We start from the raw sequence: 19,417 nt of genomic DNA, 5'->3' as shown, positions 1-19,417 counted from the left end.
CTTTGCATGACTGTCAACGCGCTCCGCTCTCCACGCCAATCGACGTTCCGTACACCACGTGTATTACATAAGTGGCAGCTCTCCACATAGTAGGACCCCAGTAGGCCCAGGGACTACCACCACCCATGTCAAACCACTCCAGCACCTTGCCGATGCCGTAGTCCTGTCCACCCCGATGGGACAATCCACTGAGGTGGAAACCGTGGAACCTCGTGCTGCAACCACTCAAAAGATCGAAAAAACCAGGACTGCCCGAAACCTCTGCGCGCAAATTTGGCGTCATGGCACCCGCGCCAGCCACGCACACGCCTCTTCCGCTTTCCGTCCGCCTCTGCCGCCATTGGTTCCGTACCGCCCTCCGAGACCTAGCGGTCTTTGTTCTCGACGGAATGTCGTTGCGCCATGTCTTTGGTTATTGACCAGCTGGGAGTGGGTGTGGATCAAGACAGCCAGTGTCTCAGTCGCCAGGGTCTCACATCTGGAACATTGGGCCCTTCGGCGTCGCTGAACATTGGGTTGTGTATTCGACTGGAAACACCAAGCCCAGTACCGTAGAGAAGTCCATCTGAAGTCGGCAAGTCAACTGCACAGATTGTCAAGGCCTTGCCGACGCACGGAACAGTTCGCTTCGATCTAGTTGCAAATAACGCATCGAAGCAGAGGCCCGAGCTCCAGGTGCTTGGGGATCTTGATGTAATTCTGGGGTAGCCGGCCCCGCGGTTGTCGTTGGCGCGCCGCCAATAATCAAGTAGCGTAGTCACGGCCCGCAAACGGCTCCCACGCTGCCGAAGTCTCTTCCTCTTCAGGTGAGTGAGCCGCGGTCGTCATCGACAACCACCTCGGCCAATCTCTGTGTGTTAGCGATCCTTGGCATCCCAGGTGCCTGTACTACCCCAAATCGACTACATCTGTCGATAATGCTTCTCCATATTCATTCTTAAGTTTTGATTCGGGCTTGGGATATGCTTGATCACTAACAACGGCTGTCTGCTTACATATTGCCGCCAACAAACCACCTCTTTCATTGTCAAGCGCACAAAGGTACAACTTGTCTAGGATGCGAGACTAGCTCGTATTGTAATAGCTGCGTTGTCCGTGTTCGTCCATAAGCAAAGCGGCTGGCTGAAAATACAATCGGCGATCGTATGATGCCATCAAGCTGTTATTTGCAAGACATGAACAGCAACGGGTAGTGAAATTGATTCTGACCTTAGACCAAGAGAGCGTCCCTTGGGGGTAGTTGCCTATCGTCGCTCATTTGGTACTGGTAGTAATCATACCGGATGACTCTATCGACATCCTAACTCATTACTGTCTTGAGGTTGTGGGTTTGATTGGTCTATTGCGCCCCGGCTGGGATCCCGATGAAGTACGACGCAGCTTCTTCCTTGGACGCGGGGAACTTTATAGCCGGGGCTTGGGGCTGAGGATGCCAATCAATGCCAGCTGTATGTTGCTTTCGGCCCGCTAACTCTACGGCAAGATGGATGACGGGCTTGCAGCTGAGAAATGAAGCCGGAACCCGGCTCTCATCAGTCTGCCTCTTCTCGTCCATGAATGTCCCTTGCAAAATACAGGAATGAGAAAAGTAAGACTCGCTCCGAAGAAGGTGGCGAGGGGGATCTGGCAGAAATGATAGAAGCCTGGATTGATGTTGCTCTTTTCAGGTGCCTGGCATTCCTTGTAGCATGCCGCGCCGTTTGTATTCATATTTCTTACATCGCGGAAGGTTGAAGTGGACAATGAATAAAAGACTGGGCCAATTAGGCAACTCGACAACTTGCAGGAAAGATGTCCATTTAACATGACGCCAGTACGTCCATATGCGAGCTGGCCAATATTAAGTGCCTTGGATTGACGATGGAGAGCTCTTTATAAGGCACGGAGTCTAAACTCGTCCATCATTCAAGTCATATTCTTATTACACCCGCGTGTTATTGCTGAGTTATCCTTCTTTGTTGTTTTACCATCCAATGTAAAGTTGTATATTTTCACTGTTTATGTTGTTGACCAAACGAAAATCTCAACATTGCATAATTGTCCACATGTGATATTCCACCTTGGACCATTGAGGAGTTTGCAGTCCTGCTAATGCCTACAGTTGTTCTAAATTACAATACATGCATTGTTTTAGGGGTAGAGTCGATGCTGTCTGTGTGTTTATTGCCGCACAGCGTCTTGGATAAGATCTTTGAAGACTTGTAAGAGACGGGTATTGGGCTGATCCGAAAACCCCTGTAGTTCTGAGAGAAGACTAGGTACGATCGACATTGTTGACTCTGCACCTTGATTTATTGGCTACTTTAGTACTAATAGGCAAACAAATTGGCCAAACACGGCAGATAAATGGGTTTAAATGGCTTCTTGCTCTCTGCTTCATGTAACCCGCAAAGGAAATAGTAATAGAAAGAAAACAAATCGCGGGAAGTGGCCAGTTCATTTGAGACCGCAAGAAATCTTTCAGCAGCTAGGCGTCTGAAGATTATTCAAGATCCTACCGAACAGGCCATCCATCTTTGAGTATGCTGCGTTGAGGGCTGACCTACCGGTGAAGTTGGCATGAAAATAATAGAGAGAGACCAGACCATGTATGCAAAATATATCTCCATATTACAATCAGTGATCCTGTGTGCATTGTTTTATATCACATCATTAAATCAAGTTCACCTCGTCAATATTAGACCCATCATTTGTTTTCTTTTTAATGCCCCCAAGACCATGACCTGTGACCGGAATTGTTTATCAGAGTCGTTACTTCATCACCGCGACAGAATGCACAACACCACCGCCTCTGTCTGTTCGGTTTCTAATTATTGGTGGGACTATACCGAAGTTATAGGATGATCCAAAATTGAGGCTCTTGAATTCTGTTGCCGTCAAACACAGCTACCGTGGCGGTGGCAGCCCCAGAACCCCCCTTGCAAACGACATATCAGGCAATGTATATTTTCATGTTTATCGAAAAGCGTCCGTTTGCCCCCCTTCGCCCATACACAGGGCCGAATTCAGCATGCAGAAACTACCAAGCGGCAACTGGAAGGTCTTCCAAAACTCACCCATGCACCGTCTCCCGTTTGCCGCTAGCAAATATGAGCGAAGACACAAACACACAACGACCCAACATATCACACCAGCCCCACGAGATACTGCCAGCTTGCCTTCGTCCGTCCCATGAACGATTCTCCTTGGCCCTCACTTCGAGAGGGAATTTCGGCCAGGTCCTTGAAATCCCTCGTAATCATTACAACCAGCCATGGCTCGCAAGAAGCGACACGACGACCCCAAGGCCGACCTCTTCGACCAGTGGAACGAATACTTCGGGCAGGGCGACTTGGACGACTGGCGCCGTCTCTGCGGAGACTTGGGTCTGCCAACTGACTTGCCCAGCAAGAATCAGTGTCGAAAGGTTCCCGACTCTCGATCCTCGGAACCCTCACATAAGTTGGGACTGACGGGTATTTTCCCATCTCGCATATAGGCTCTAAAGTCAGTATTTGTCAACATCAAGCAATTCCTCAAGACCCAGCGCCGGCCTGATGAAGTCTTGTTCTTCGAGAACGAACAGCAACTCGCAAAGTACTGCCAGAAGAAGGGCAGAAAAGTCCGCAACGACGGTGTCCCCAAGGGAAGCCCACTCCGCGTGTTACTACGACAAATCAACAAGCACCATCACTGGTCCGACAAATTCCACGACTCACAGGAACAAGGATCACGGCTGAAGAAGGAAGGACAAGTTTGATGCTTGGTTGAATGCAAGATGATGGAATTAGGCAGGCCTCTCGCCAAATACCAGATAAACACACACACACGTCCTTTTTTCGTACTCTAACTCCGTATTTCCCACATTCTAATCTTGCCCGTATCATTACCAACCGCGAGAAGCTCACTGCTCCGCCCAAACGCCACAGTCGTAATCCTGCCCAACGGCGTCTGCGCCGTAGGCCAGTTCCTGTAGACGGTGCAGCTAGGCAGGTGAACAAGACGCAGTGCGTCCTTCTCCTCCTTGCTGCCGAAAGCCAGCAGCTGGCCGTCGGGCGAGAAAGTCAGCACCGTGATGGGGGTGACCAGCTGCTCGAAGCGGCGCGTCGGCTCGGGACGCTCCTCAATGGTGACCTCGCCTGTCTTGGACGTCTTGACCAAAGCCTCGCGGTCGTAGATGTTGGTGATACCACTGTTGGATCCAACCGCGACCCAGCGGTCGTCGCCCAGGAGCTCCGGGCCTTGGTGGCCGCCCAGCGCGATGACGATGCCGCCGACGCATCCCTCATCATGCCATACTGCGACGAACTTCCTCTCGACCATGCTGTACTCGCCGACGGAGCCGTCCCTGCCGAGGATGGAGAGACCGTCGCCGGTGCTCCACCACGCGAAATCGGCAATACCGTGCCGGCTGTCCAGCCGCGCGGCGGCGACCCACTGCCTCGACTCGGTGCTGATGATGTTGATGATACCGCCACCCTTTCTCGTCGACGCCACAAGGCCCATGTACCGCCCGCAGGGGCTGAGCTTGAAGTGCTCCATGGTCTTGTGCTCGAGCTTGTGGCCCTGGATCTGGGACGTCTTCTGCACGTGGCCGGTCTCGAGGTCCCAGCTGTGGAAGAACTTGCGGCGGCCAGCGAAGAAGATCTGTTCGCCAGACGGGTAGAGGAACTCGGCGCGGCGGACATCGACGCCCTTGGCCTGCACCGAGGTGAGCATCGGGTTCGGAGTCGGGTGGGCCGTCGGGTTGAGGTGGTGAAGGTAGAGCACGGAGGAGACGCTGGAGGAGAGGAGGACGGGGTATTTCGGGTGGAAGGACAGGTTGTTGACGGCAGCCTTGTGGGTGTCGGGGATCTCGCGTGTGCGCTGGATGTCGATGACCTCTGGTCTGAGGCGGGCCTTGCCCGTGGAGTCTCTGCCGGCGAGACGGTGGACATCGCGGAGGAACTTTTCCAGAGGGGCAGCGGAGAGCTCTGTGTCGCTGCCCTCTTCGTCGGAGCTGACCGAGGAGTCGGAGGCGGCGGCCGACGAGCGTCTTCTCCTCTTTGCGGGTCGTCCCTCGGGTTCTTGAGCCCACTTCGGCAGGGGGTTCAGACGGAGGAATTGTTGTCTCAATCTTCTGCTGTACTCGGCCCCGCTCACGACATCCTCGCTCTCGGTAAGTCGCAGCTTCCGTAACCTCGTCGCGTTCGCCAGGGAGATGGTCAATCGCTCGTCGTCGCTGTCTTCCCATGCGGGCGCATCTCCTGCGGCCGCGGAGGGTTCTTGCTGGGCCGCCTTCCCGGCCTTTGAGCCCTTTGCTGAGGGGACCCCAGTGTCGAGGAAGAAGAGATCGTGGTCGGCAACATCCTCGAGTGTGGGCTCGTCAGGCTTGACGAGCTGGAGGTTCTGCTCCTTCTCCAACCGTTCGATATCGCCAAGCACATCGTTCCGGAAAAGCTGTTCGCGAAAGTCCGCCTTTCCTCCCAGGACCAACTTCTCGAGCTCCTCCTCGTCGGAATCCTTCTCGTCGAAAACGGGCTTCGGTTTGCGCTGGCGGGGGGTCTCCTCCTCGAGCTCAGACTCCTCCGAGGAGGTCACCTCCTCCTCATCTGAAAACTCCTCGAACGGTTGCTCCTTTGCCATTGTCGCGGGTTGGGGAATTTTTCGACAGAATTTCGGTCGTGAGCGCACCGGCGGAGCGAGGTGGGAGTATGCGGGCGGTTGATCCAGGACGTCCAGAATTTTTTTACTGGGCCCTTCAGCCTTGCATGGACGTCAAAGAATTGATTGGACTAGCTAGATAGCCACGAAGGGAACAGTCCCAATCAAAGCTCGCATAGCTACAAGGCTGCACTGCGGGGCATTTGAACCCCTCAAGCCGATAGCTGACTGGCACCTTTTAGGTCTCCCTGGTTGCAGTGTTCTTCAATGTCGACACTTGGTGATTAAAAAAGACGTTGTTAATATTCTCCGTCATTCAACAGCATTGGCCGATTGGGTATCTTCAAATCATTTATTGGAAAACTAGCAACGTCTTGTATCGAATTTGAGTATCCGTATCTGTATAAAGTATCAGCCAATACCCACTATCTCTGGCTTTTGCGCCCCTTGGCATGGGTCACTCATAATTAGACTCTTCAGCAACTATCAATGAATGTTCACATGCACCAATCGCCGATGGCCTAGGGGTGAGGGTATTTTCTTGCCATAGAAACATCGAGATTCACAGAGGTGTTCTCCTTTTGTTATTTGCTCTCATCAACAATCCTCGTAAGACTTAAGCTACATAATCGAATCTTGGATAGTTGTGCAAGCATGGTGACTAAGTTGAGATAGTCAGTATCGCAGTATCGCGGTGTTGCGAAACTATGCTAAAGCTAAGCCATAGACAGTGTGGCGTAGTGGATCTTGAACTGTACTTTATTTGTGGATCACCATACCATGTACTCGACAGGGCGTGAACCTCGGCCTCTCCAATCTCACACATTAAACATTTAAAACAAGCAACAACTTACCCGGGAAACACACGACAGGCTCAATTGAATTGCGACTGGGCCAGTGAGTTCTTGACTATATTCCAAGTGAACACCGGGTTCATTCGCAGTCTTCTTATCGATAGCGGGAGTCTCTATCTGTCATATCAGGTCACTCGTATCACAGCAATCACATTAGGTCTCGAGGCACTGCTGACCTGCCGCGGTCCGCCGACATGATTGTCCCACGCTCGTCTTGCCGGCTGGCGAGGCATGCACTTTCTCAACTACAGCTTTGCAGGAGCTCAAACCGAGTCGCTCCCGCGGGCGCAGTCCTCAGTCGACCCCAGGCGGATCGTCGTTATATGAGTGCAGCTGCCTACCAGACCCCGGCCGGTCTGAAGAATCTTTTACGCGTCTCCCCGGAGGTTGCCGATGCTGTTGCTACCAACAAGCCTGTTGTTGCCCTGGAGTCGACCATCTACACTCACGGTGCGCTGGGCAATGACCTCGGCTTAGAGGAAATCGTCCGCCTGGGTGGCGGCGTGCCGGCCGTCTGCGGTATCCTAAACGGCGAGGCCGTTGTTGGTTTGACCGAAGCAGAAGTGGCCCAGATGGTTGACTCTGGAACTGCTAGCAAGGTGTCAAGGAGAGATGTTGCTCATTTGGTGGGCTTGGTAAGTTCCGTTTAAGGACCACTCTGTCGCTGACTTTGTTCCACGACAAGAGTTGGCTCGTACAACCTTCTCATTTAACACCTTTTCCTCTCCTTTCCTATTATTCTCATGGTATCTGCCGAGATGCTCACACACAGCACAGGGCATCACAGGCAAGAAGGTTCACGGCGGCACAACTATTGCCGGCACCATGCTCCTTGCGAGACTTGCAGGCATCCGTGTCTTCGGCACCGGTGGCTTGGGCGGCGTACACCGTGGCGGCGAGACCTCCTTGGACGTTTCCGCCGATCTCACGGAGCTCGGCCGGACCCGTGTGGCAGTCGTGAGCGCTGGCTGCAAGGGCTTCCTCGACATCCCGCGCACGCTCGAGTTCCTCGAGACGCACGGCGCCTTCGTTGCGACTTTCGCCGACGGCCGCACCGGCAAGGTTGACTTCCCTGCCTTCTGGGCCCGGGACAGCGGTACGCGGAGCCCCCTGGTAGTCCAAACCGAGCGGGATGCCGCTGCCATGATCTTTGCGCAGGAGAGGCTAGGCATCGAGTCTGGCATGCTCTTCGCCAACCCCATCCCCGAAGAGTACGGCATCCCTCGCGCGGAGATGGACGCCGTCATCGAGAAGGCGGTCACGGAGGCTATTGAGAATGGGTTTACGGGCTCGACCAACACGCCTTACGTGCTCACCAGGATCAGGGAGCTGACGCAAGAGCGAAGCACGCTCGCCAACAAGGTCTTGGTGAGGGCCAACGTGGCGCGGGCCACGAAGATTGCGGTGGAGCTCTCGAAGCTACTGGCTGAGGATGCTGGCTCGGATTCCGCGTAAGTAAGCTTTGCATGTAGCCCAGTCAGAAGTAAGACCCTGACTGCGTAGATAGCTCGCCAAACACGTTTGTTTCTGGTTATGACGCCGCTGCGAAGCCCGCAGCTAAAGTGGAAGTGCCCAAATCTAGCAAAGCAGACGTTCTTGTGGCGGGCTCTGTGGCGATCGATCTAAGCTGTGACTACCGCCCCCTTGGAAGCAACAAGGAGGTCGCCCCACACATGCACACCTCGAACCCTGCCTGTATCAACCAGTCTATCGGCGGCGTCGGCCACAACGTCGCTCTTGCGGCCCACAGAGTCAGCAAGGACGTAAGCGTGCGCCTCTGCAGCATGATTGGAGATGATGTGTAAGCTAGTAACCTTGGACCCTTGATCCCTTCGCGTGCCGTGCTAAGGAAACCAAAAGGGCCGGAGCAACGGTCCTATCGTCTCTCAAGGCCTCCGGCCTCGAAACGACATACATTCGCCAACTGACATCCGAGTACCACGTCTCGAACCGCACCGCCCAGTACGTGGCCGTCAATGACGCCGAGAAGAATCTTGTGATCGCCATGGCCGACATGGGCATCTTCGCCAACCACTCCTTCCCGGAGTACTGGAAATCCGCCGTCGCGGGCACCAAGCCGCAGTGGCTGGTCGTGGACGGCAACTGGAGCCCCAAGGACATCCGGGCGTGGATCCAGGCCGGCCGCGAGCAAGGCTGCAAGGTCGCTTTCGAGCCCGTCTCGACGGCCAAGTCCATCGGCCTGTTCCCGAAGGAGCACCCGCACCTCGACGTGTTCCCGAACCCGGGCATCGACATTGCGTCGCCGAACAACTACGAGCTCACGGCCATGTACAACGCCGCCAAGGAGAACGGCTTCTTTGACACGCCCGAATGGTTCGAGGTGATTGATGCCTTTGGCATGCGCGGGGCCAGGGACCGGTTCGTGAGACTCACGTCGACCGAGTTGACGGACGCGGGCATCCCCGTGCAGATGGTCCACCTGCTGCCGTACATCCCCACGCTCGTCACGAAGCTGGGTTCCAAGGGTGTTCTGCTGACCACGATCCTGGGCAAGAACGACCCCCGCCTCAAGGACAGGAACGAGGAGAAGTGGTTGCTTACGAGAGGCTACGTGGACCACCCCACCGTTGGCGGCGTGTACATGCGTCTCTTCCCGCCGGCGGAGACGGTGGCGGTCGAAGACATTGTGTCTGTCAACGGCGTCGGGGATACCTTCTTGGGCGTCCTGATCGCGGGCTTGTCCAAGGGGGGCAAGGTTGAGGACCTGATCGATGTTGCGCAGAAGGCGGCGGTGTTGACGCTGAAGAGCCACGAGAGTGTGAGCCCCGACCTGGAAAGGCTTGATGGTCTGCTGAAGGCCTCCGTGAGGAGTTGAGGGGCGCCGGGTGTGCCATGTATAAGAAATAGCTGTACAGCAAAGAAAGCTTAATGAATCATTCTCATCCCCATCCTCCTGGGTCAGTGGCCAATTGGACAAAAAGTGGCAGGTCTCTCAGGTGGATTCGAAACCCAGTGTATATCTTAAATCTGTATTTATACTGGCAGCAAACGAGCTGCATTGAATGACTTTCTGATCTGTCCAGAGCACGGTTACGAGCACTCACTCACTTCTGGGCTTATGAATGTCATCTTTCCCCCAAAGTATCGATGCTGACCGGCTCTTCCGCTAGGCCTTTGACATATTTGGGCATGTCGACAAGCAGAGGCGAGGCGAATATCGAGAGCAGAGGGAATGCAGGCGAGACAGAAGACGCCACTGTGTCTCGCCGCCTCTTATATGCAAACCGAGAGCCGCTCCAGTCGGCTTCCTGTGCGAGCGGCCAGTCGGTCGATAGACAGCCAATGACATATGTGATCCATTCGTTATGCTGCCTATGGCCTATGGCCCGTCTGACGAATCCCCGCCCCATCTTTGACTCGCTTACATGCACTCTGACTCAACGTCTCCTTCATCATCTCTTTTCCAAAAAAACCACAAAGAAGGCCTTCCTCCTGACGATGAACCTCTATGCCATGCCCGAAACCCCGTCCTTGAACTTCTCGAACAACGCCAGATCAACACCCGCAGCCATGGCCTCGTACCCGGCCGGGTTGAGATGCAAATGATCCCCCGTGTCATACTCCGCCTTCAGCTTCTCCGGCGCGGCAGGGTCCCTCACAATCTCGTCAAAGTCGATGACGGCGTCGTATCTCCCGCTGCTCCGGATCCATTCATTCACCTTCTGCCTCGTCTTCTCCCTCTCCGGGTCAGAGTAGGGCTGTCCGTCGCCCGTCAGCGGCGTGATGGTCGCCCCGAACACGGCGATGCCGAACCGGTGCAGCCGCGTGACGATCTGGTCGTACGCCGCCACGAGCCTGTCGCCTATGGCCTCCTGCGCCGCCGTGGTGTTCGCCGTGGTGCCGATGTCGTTGACGCCGATGAAGACGACGGCGTACTTCACGCCCGACTGCGCGATGACGTCCCGGTCAATACGCCCCAGGCCGTTCGGCCCAAGGCCGTCCGCCAGCACCCGGTTCCCGCCCGCGGCCTCGTTGACGATGGCGATATCCTGCGTCGAGGGCTTCTTCTGCATGCGCGCGAGGAGCTGGTCGGGCCAGCGGTTGTTCGCATTCGTCGTCGAGCCCCTGCCGTCGCTGATCGAATCGCCCACGATGGCCACGGCCGAAGCGCCCTTGGGAACCCACGCCTCGATGGCGCTGATGAGGTACCAGTGGTCCGTCTTCGTGGCGTCCGCGCCGAGGTCCTGGTCCGCGACGTGGTTGCCGTTGACGAGGAACGACGTCGTCCGGCTGCCCGGGTGCGAAGTGATGCTGTTGGTCGTCTGGCCATCGGCGAGGTATATCGTCACGGAGACAATGGACTGCGCCTCGACGGACAGCTCAATCGGGTCGGAGAAGACGATGGCCCCGTTGGGCACGACGAAGCCGCCGCTGCCGGAGAAGGTGACGACCTGAAGAGAGTCGACGTCGACGCCGCTCGTGCCGGCCGTGTTGTTCGCCGTCCGGGCGATGGTGACGGAGGTGATGGGGAGATCGGAACCGCCAAAGGCGTTGCTGATTTGGAGGCGGAGCGTGGAAGCAGCGAGGGAGACCTTGACGGTTTGGCGGAGGGTTGCGTCGCGGAACACGCGCCCCGTCTCGTTCTGGTGGACGTCAGCCGCCATCCAAGGCTCCTGAGGCCTGAGAGGGGAAACTCACAAAGGGCGCTGGGGGTAGGTTGGCCGGCTCCGTGAGCTGGGGCATCGTCCCCCAGACTGTAACCCAATCCCTTTCGTCCCGCGTGGGGCAACGCGGTCGTGCCTGTGCCATGGGCGAGAGGAAAAGCATGGCCGTGAGGGCCGTCTTGATGGAGAGAAGAACCATGGCAGCGGTCACAGAGAAACGAACGCTAGGGAGCTGGTCACGACATGAGCTCCAGTTTCCTAGGAAAAGAAAGGGGCCTCGAGCACGTTATAACGACATGCAGGTACGGGCTCCATTGCTTCATTGTGTCTGCTCCCCTCAATATAACATGCTTTTTTATTGGCGTTGTTGTGACGCTGTCCATGTGGACGGACGAGGTCAACCGATCATACGGGATTGATGCACAATGGGTAATAGGTTCAACCCGGTCGAAGTTCAGGCTAAATTCGATTCCTCGTGGAGAAACATGGAGATCAGAGTTGCATGGTTACAGCGGGAGATGAGTTCATCCTATGCGATGCAACGCCGTCCCCACGTCCATCCCGCTTTGGGGTCGGTTTGCCCCGCATGAAGACAATTCATTGGAGCACCGGTGGGGGAAGATCTGGAGAGGGAGGGGTCTGGGTTAATTGGACTTGGTCACGGAAGGAAATGGAACGATGACGACGGTCGAAACGGGGATCAATGATTGGCATTCCAATGGTACACCAATGTGCACATCGGTGTACAAGAAGAGGGGCAAGATGCTTATTTTCTTCCAGAAACGACTGTGCTTCATCCTTTTAAACAACACCCACCAGCGGTAATCCAACAGCGAATTGACGGGCGACGGGCAACCCGAACCCAACACACAGACTGCGACGGTTTCCAATAAAGCCAAGGACCAAAAGGTTTGGTGAAAATGAATGGCCAAAAGTTTGACAATATGCGCCTTGAGAGCTGATGGGAGAAGGGAACCATGCCACCCCGAAGACATAATAGGAGGAATAAGAAAAAGAAAAAGAAAAAGAAAAACCATGCTACCTTAAATGGGCAGGCTCTCCTCGAAGGTGGCGGGAAAGGCGGCGACGTCCGCAGCCCAGTCCCCAGCACACGCAATGAAGGCCTCAGAAGGATGGTTGACCATGCTAAACTCGTTCTCGAGAGCCTCTGTGGTCTGGCTGACGCGCGAGCGGCAGACGCGGACCTTGAGGCTATCCTTGGACGAAGTGTCCTTGATATCGAAGCCGCCAGGGCAGGGCTGTCCCCAGAGCCATTGGTATGTGCTCATGGTACCGAGCGGGGACACCCTGTCGTGGAGGGTCATGTTATTCTGGGTCAGAGCAGATCCGGGAATCGTTGGAGTCCCAGCTGCCCTATCCACCACTGTTCCATTGACGATAGTGTCGTCAGATCCAGTTGACTCAGAGGGAGGTCCCGAGGCAGTGGCCTCGCTGTAAGAGACCAGCTCGAAGCCATCATGGTCGACGCCCAAGGAACAGGCTTGACCCGGGCCTGAAGGGCGTCGGGCGACTCTGCCTTTGGCCATGGAGGATGGGGATTCGTTGGAGGGTTTGTACTGGGGACTGCGGTCCTGCGAATAGTTGTCGATGTTCAGGTACTCCTCCGCGGTGGCGGGGCTGGGGGCTGGCTTGGGGCAGCTCTTTTGATGAGACATGGTGGTATTATGGGGGTTGGTTGTCGAGAGAGGTGGAGGGTATCTTTGGTATGTGTACCGCCGGCTGTCAAGTGAAGCTGCTGGCTGGTGATGGATGGCACTGATGCGGAAGCAACGTCGGTCCTCGCCTAGAGTGGATGAAGGTCGAAAGAAGAACAGACGTTGTGCAGTAACACTCTGACGGAAAGGCGTCGAAAGCTAACAGGGCTTGCGTAGAAAGGGTCAAGATAAAATAAATATTGGTGACAGGCCGGTTCACGATGATGACCAGCTGGGGAGGACTGCCTCGTCGTTCTCGTTCCAGAGAAGAGCGAGGAGCTATTCGTTCCAGAACAGCGCCGGTGCAAGTGTCTCTTATGAGTGCAAGAGAACGGGAATTATGAGGGTGATGTGATGCAATGAATTGTGATACATGGGTGTTATACTGAAGAAAAGGGAGAGGGCGAGAGCAAGGTGACGGGGCAGGAAGGGACTTTATCTACTCCGTATGCGGCTGACGTTTGGGCAGGCCATGTTGCGTTTAGCTGGGGTGGGATCGGCCATGATGGATGGATGGATGGATGGATGGATGGATGGATGGGTGGGAAAGCTGAAAGGGAGATGGACAACTATTCTCCCCTCTTCCCCCTTCTCCCATGCCATCCCATGCCATCCCACGCTGTCCAGGCACACTCTTCATTGCCGTTGTTCTCCGCAGCAACTTGGCTGTGTCTAGCGGCAGATGTCTGCAGGTAACGGCAGGGCAGGTGAAGGCAGGGCAGGGTGAGGTGAGTGAGTGGTGTCTTGCCCAGGTTGGCCGAAGGCGCGCAAGTGGGGTCCGATTTGCGGCCGGAGTTGGAGCTGGTGACAAGGAACGGCCGGGGGGTGTGGCTCTGCTGTACAGTACTTTCTTTTAATTACTCAAGGTACTGACCCAGCCAGCACTTTGAGTTACCCTTTTGGGAAATGCAGAGTGTTTCTGTCGGCCTGTCTCTTTCCTCCGACCTCGATCAAATGCTCCCAAGCCATGCACATTATCCATCCGTACTACGACAGGCCATTGCCAGGGACCTGCACCTGCACCTGCACCAGCGATGCAAACCCTCCGTATGCGACAGTCCCGCGTTGTTCTTACCAGACACACTCCCAATATGTCAGTGTTAGCCACAACCGCCAAGGTAAAGGCGCATTGGGTTGGGCACGGCATGCATCTCAAGTAGGTACCTTGCTTTGCAGAGGAATTTGGCCTCAGAGCCTAGGCTCCCGCCATGCCATGACCGTGGCTTCCTTCCTCCACCCTCGAAAAATGCCTTTTGCCGCTCGCTGCTCGCCCTGTTTTCCTTCTCAGCAGTAATTTGCGCTGGGAATGAAATGGCAGGCCCGGAGCCATTTGTCGTCTTTGCGCTTTGGCAGCGTCATTTTTTCGAACTATTTCGTGCCTGTTCCCCTTGTCTTTGTGTCCCACAATGAGCCAATCCGTCCGCGTCACCCGTCACCCGTCGCTCGTTGTGCTGCGAAGCGTGAGGTTCGCGCGGGTGAGACAATACACTTGGCAGCCAACCATAAGTCTTCCTTTCGGCAACGACTCGAATCTCGACTATGCCTACTTTGGACGACGTTGTAATGGCACGCCATGTTCGATGACTACCATGCTATGTAGCAAATGTTCAGTGACTCCAAGACCGCGTACTAGAACGCCCAAGGTTTTAGTTACTGGCAACCCGTCAGCCCTGTCTCCGAATCAAACCTAGACCTTGGCTTTTTTGGTGTGTGTCTTGACGACGACGACGACACCCATCGCATCATCCCTGATGCTGCTCTCCTGCGCCGTACCCTTTCCCAGAGACACGCTAAAAAGTACGAACGCCATAATACCCCAGGAGATCCTGGGCGATGTCGCAAGCAACCACACATGCCGCCCCCCACACCCTTGAGGTGTCTCGCAGTCCATCGCCGACCCTTGATGGGCGTGTTGACTCTGGAGTGGTCAATCGCTGTCCGATTTGTCTCCGCAAATGCAACGCACGTGTCCTATAGATCGTCAAGGAAACCGTCACCTTGGAGAGTCTTCTCACCGAAGAGGTGAGCGATTCCTCCCCACCGGATGCAAATCGGCCATCGTCATGACATCTTGGCTGATGATTGCACACCGTCTGGCAATGGGGCTGCACCCCGAGAAATCGTTGACCAAGGGGGCATGAATGAACCATGCTAGGCCCTGAGTCTCCCGACGTTGTGCGACACATACCGCCAGTGGCATGAGACAACACTTCCCTATGGCGCGCTCTTATACGGTACCGGCTGTGTTGATTATTCAATTCATCTTCACATCGCACGAATCCTGGCCTCTCACCACCCTTTGGAGGTCGATAAGGCTCCCCCGGATCCGTCCTCTCACGCTTGATGGTATACGAGATTGCCGATGGAAGGGGTTCGATTCCAGTTGGTTTACGGTTACATTCGGCCTGAACGCACGCCAAAAAACGAATGCTTGAGCTTATCATTGGCCCAATCCCGAACAGCCATCAGAAAGAGCCGTTGCCTCTTCTTGTTCACCGAATCCGCATCCGTTGTCGGTCGATCTGAAACGCACCGTCCACCAGCAAGACGACCAAGTTGCTGTCACTACTACTACCACCACCACTTGCGTAAGGCTCGCTCTCTTAACCGGAGCTTTCCTTGTGAGTCACTTTTGACGTGGAGTCCTTGGCGAGGCCATGTCATGTCTTGCTCATGCCTGTCGCTTTACCTTAACCGCCCAGCCAGGCCAGGTGTCGGGGATGGACACCGATCATCGAGGTACTGAGACAACATGGGGATTTTGTATATCCCAGTGGTTTGACGTCACGACATCGGGATGCAACTCCAAGCACAGGACGCTACTGGCGTTGCGTCTTGCTCTGATCCGTATCCTTTCGGATCCAATCGGCTTTCACCTGGGCTATCCAGCTCGGTGGCAGGCAGACCGGTTGTCTCTTCATCTCTAGCGTACATAAAATTCCCCAATGCTGCGTTACTCCATACGCGCTACCGGCCACACCGGCGGCCCCATTTCAGTGCAGAGACGTATGCAGGCTGACGAACCACCCAGCGTCTCCCATACCGTACATGTCAATCATATGGACGCAAGCTTTCGGACATTGCTAGTTCGGCCCGTGCAAGATGAGAGACCTTGGGGCCACCGCGTGCCCAAGTGGTCACTGCTGTAGGAAAGATCTTCGACGCATGCCTCATCACCTGACGGCACAGGCCCGGCCTGCACCGGACGGTGGATTCAATCTGGGAACCACATTTCTCGGGCGCAAGTCCTAGACTCCGGCTAATTTCTAAAATTCCCATGTTAGGACTTTTAGGACTTGGGACTTGGTCCCAACGCAATGTAATGCTACCAAGAGCCAGCAAAGAAGGACTAGGCGACGGGGGGGGGGTCAATTCCCCGACCCTTGAGCTCGAATCGCAGAGGCCGACTCCGACCAGCCCCGGAATCCTTCCCCGACTCCCTTGAGACGCAGCGAGAGAAACAAGATAGCGAGTCGCAGCCCGTAGCTATTTAGGAGACCCGGTTGCCAAGCCAAGGTCCTCTCGTCCCTTGTGACCACTGCGCGAAATACTTCCGGCCAACATACCTTGCCTGAGAAGCCGTTGTACCGGCTCAGCCAGCAAGCCAAGGACGAAAGATCTCCTCCATTCCGCCTTACTGGCTCTCCTCGCTCCAGCCCTGTCCGTCCGTCTGCTGCAAAGGTTTGGGCCTCGTGCACCCCCCTACCATTTCAGGCTTCGAGAAACATTCTAGCGCGCGCCGATCCCCTTGCGCCGGCCAGCCCCCCCTTGCGCCAGTCCCCCCTTGCCCAAAGACCTGCATGTTCTTCCTCCTTCTCCTCGACTTCCATTGCCGCACCCCTGTTCCACTCGCACGCTCTGTCGTGCCTGAGCCTCTCGCGAAAGGTGCACCGTTCATTCGACATAGAGGCACCCGGGGAAGCCTCCCCCGGCGATCCGGACCATTGGCAGCCAGTGTTTACTCGCGCCCGCGAAGAAACAACTATGAGGGAATAAATCGATCATGCAAGTGTCTGCAAGAGAGCGCGCGCATAAGGCGTTCCGCCCACGGCAATGCTCGACGCTCGACATACGCTCACCGAGCGCCCACCTCGTCGGTCTCCAGATTTGGGATCAAGCAGAGAGACACTCATGATACTCTAGGTCATCCGATTTGTTACTGGACGCATTCCTGCGCCACTCAAACTATGAACACCCGCATCTCCCAGCGACCCCACTGCTTCCATGCATCACTTGGAACACAGCGCTGCATCCCGGCCTAGCTGAATTCCCTGCACGTTGCCCAAGTCCGTCACCAGAAGTAAGATCGGTGGTCCGAAAGAGGCATTTTTCGAGAACATCTTGATTCTCATTACTGCCGACGTCTTCCCCATTCTCCCACATGATCTCAAGACCCCCAGCCGGCCCCCATTTGTTGACCATGCATGGTTGGCTTGTCTCAGCCAACCACGCCGAGTTGCATCTGTACATAAGCCGCCCCCAACTGCAATGCGTCTCGTGCAAGAGAGTGGCACATCGGACATCAAGGTAGACTTTGCATGTATCGAGACAAAAGCCAAGACCTTGAGGCGTGACCCCCCCGCGGTAGCATATAATTCAACGTCCGCTACGCGCAGCCTGCTTCTAGTTGACGCCATCAATATGCGGCCCCCAAGCTGCTGGCTCGCCGTTCTTTGTTGCCGCCCATTGATGATGCTGCCGCTGTTGAACCTTTCCTCCTGAGACCGCCCGCCTTTAGTCTCCGGACGGTCTGGTACGACCTGTCTAACTCGTTTTCGACGGCGCAACGTATCCGAAGCGCAGCAACGGCGGGCCAAACGCTCCGTTCGCCCCTCGAGATCCAGTAGTCTAGTGTCTCCCTCGTCGGAGTCTCAAGCAGCCGCACAAAGTCACTGGCAGTCACTTCGGGGACCAGAGTCATGGACGCGCCTGGCACCTGTTCGTCGACGAGGAAGCGCCGGATACCTGCTGGGAGGAGGCGCAACGTATCGAGCTGGCGTAAGCGGTGCCTGAGCTCCAGGCCCACCATACGAGCCATGAAGGCTGTAATCGACATCGTGCTGTTCCGCGTTTCCATGAGCGATGGGCCGTGCATGTCGCTCTGCAAAAATGGAATGAGATAAGGCCGAGCCTGGCTGACAATGAAGTGGTTCACGTTGAAAAGCTCGGCAATCCTGAGGAGCGGTGACTCGCGATCTGAATACGACACGTGAGTCCAATGATGGAAATCGATCGTATTCGCCGGTGCCCATGGCACAATCTTCCCATGTGCATCTTTGCAGAGCATAGTGGTCTCTCGGTGACCGTAGAGGCTGGTTGTGGAGGCATTCGAGGCCACTGCGGCCGTCCATATAAGCTGCAACAGTGTCAGTCGAATTCACGACCAAAAAGTAAGGTCACGTCGACTCACCACGTTCGGGGCAGTTAGGTAGTTGAGTAGCGTCGGAACGCCCCCCTGGTCGGCTGTTGCAACAGTGATATTTAACACCCTCTTGCTTCGGTTGTACGCTTCTTCGAATGTCAAGTCGCCCACGTTGGCTCGCACACACTCCTCCAAGACTTTCACGTCGAGAAAATAGCCTTCGCGAGTGAATCTCTTCAGTCTTCTCAAGAGCGTGTTCCACCTCGTCGCATATGACTGCTCTTTTTGTGGCCCCTTTTCAGCTTTCGACTTGCTGGAAAACGCAGACAGATCGATCCCCTCCCCTTTGAGCACATTGGGGAGCTCTTCCTCGGTGTGGATAGCAACCAAGGCGGCGATGAGAGCGCCAGTTGCAGTTCCAGTAATAATCCGTGGCAACAGACCTCGGAGGAACAGCGCTTTTACAACACCAAGATGGCACACTCCGAAAATGGCGCCGCCCTGCAGGACAAGGGTACTCCTTCCAAAGGCTTGTCTGGTATCATGGATAAAATCCAACTTCATTTGGTTTGTCAAACCGACAGGTGCCCCATGGCCGTCAGAGGTCGGAGTCGTTGGCAAATGGGTAATGTCCTCGACTGCTTCGGCAATTTGGGTGATATACTCTTCAATCAGGTACTTGGTGCCTGCAAAGGATCGATTGTAAAGGGTCGGCGCGGTGATGTTGCCTAGGTTCCGAATGAGACCGGAGCGAAGGAGGTTGACCAACTGGTTAAGGTTGCCATCATCTCTCGCAGTGATCAGAGAGTTGAGACGCTCGTTGATCAGGCCGTAGTCGTAGTACTTGGATGTTGGGTTATTTCTCCTGTTGCAGCACGAAGACTTCAGCATGTGATCCTGAGACAATGTCACGAATGAACTGCTCCTCACCACAGGTCCAATCCAAGCAGGTTATCTAGATGCAGGGCGGCCTCTTCCCAATCTTCGAAGGCTTCGGCGTGGCGGAGGAGTTCCAGCCAGAGTTCGACGGGAGGTTTGCGTGTGTACCAATCGCGGAGTTTCTGTGCATACGCATCAACGTCAGCCACGGGTCGTGCAGGCAGGGCTGCCTCCCATCAATGAGCGAATGCCAATCTGCAGGTGACGTGCGCCTTGGAGGAAACCTTCGAATACACGTACCTGTTGCCAGAAGTGCGTCACATCTACGGCCACTTGCCAGAGCGCAACGACTACTCCCAT

General features: G+C 55.4%; 6 protein-coding genes across 6 annotated transcripts; 2 read left to right on the top strand and 4 right to left on the bottom strand.

Moving 5' to 3' along the window:
• Positions 1–3,253: 3,253 nt before the first annotated feature.
• On the top strand, positions 3,254–3,739 carry EsH8_I_000917 (uncharacterized protein; the record flags this gene model as incomplete). Its single annotated transcript, XM_083268330.1, has 2 exons — positions 3,254–3,365; positions 3,492–3,739. The coding sequence occupies 2 exons, from the start codon at positions 3,254–3,256 to the stop codon at positions 3,737–3,739; spliced, it is 360 nt and encodes a 119-aa protein (XP_083118768.1).
• An 86-nt stretch (positions 3,740–3,825) lies between these two features.
• On the bottom strand, positions 3,826–5,604 carry EsH8_I_000916 (WD40 repeat domain-containing protein; the record flags this gene model as incomplete). The annotated part of the gene is made up of 1 exon (XM_083268329.1): positions 3,826–5,604. The coding sequence occupies one exon, from the start codon at positions 5,602–5,604 to the stop codon at positions 3,826–3,828; it is 1,779 nt and encodes a 592-aa protein (XP_083118767.1).
• Positions 5,605–6,670: 1,066 nt separating this feature from the next.
• Positions 6,671–9,312, top strand: EsH8_I_000915 (Indigoidine synthase A like protein-domain-containing protein; the record flags this gene model as incomplete). The annotated part of the gene is made up of 4 exons (XM_083268328.1): positions 6,671–7,111; positions 7,254–7,927; positions 7,984–8,277; positions 8,337–9,312. The coding sequence occupies 4 exons, from the start codon at positions 6,671–6,673 to the stop codon at positions 9,310–9,312; spliced, it is 2,385 nt and encodes a 794-aa protein (XP_083118766.1).
• Positions 9,313–9,943: 631 nt separating this feature from the next.
• Positions 9,944–11,101, bottom strand: EsH8_I_000914 (SGNH/GDSL hydrolase family protein; the record flags this gene model as incomplete). Its single annotated transcript, XM_083268327.1, has 1 exon — positions 9,944–11,101. The coding sequence occupies one exon, from the start codon at positions 11,099–11,101 to the stop codon at positions 9,944–9,946; it is 1,158 nt and encodes a 385-aa protein (XP_083118765.1).
• Positions 11,102–12,144: 1,043 nt separating this feature from the next.
• On the bottom strand, positions 12,145–12,777 carry EsH8_I_000913 (uncharacterized protein; the record flags this gene model as incomplete). The annotated part of the gene is made up of 1 exon (XM_083268326.1): positions 12,145–12,777. The coding sequence occupies one exon, from the start codon at positions 12,775–12,777 to the stop codon at positions 12,145–12,147; it is 633 nt and encodes a 210-aa protein (XP_083118764.1).
• Positions 12,778–17,452: 4,675 nt separating this feature from the next.
• EsH8_I_000912 (triacylglycerol lipase family protein) lies at positions 17,453–19,417 on the bottom strand (the record flags this gene model as incomplete). Its single annotated transcript, XM_083268325.1, has 4 exons — positions 17,453–18,172; positions 18,227–19,043; positions 19,109–19,239; positions 19,358–19,417. 4 exons carry the CDS (start codon positions 19,415–19,417, stop codon positions 17,453–17,455), a joined length of 1,728 nt encoding a protein of 575 aa, XP_083118763.1.

Source organism: Colletotrichum jinshuiense, chromosome 1 (assembly GCF_051148585.1).
Source record: "Colletotrichum jinshuiense chromosome 1, complete sequence".
NCBI lineage: Eukaryota > Fungi > Ascomycota > Sordariomycetes > Glomerellales > Glomerellaceae > Colletotrichum > Colletotrichum jinshuiense.
This window is presented reverse-complemented; position numbering and strand designations above follow the sequence as displayed.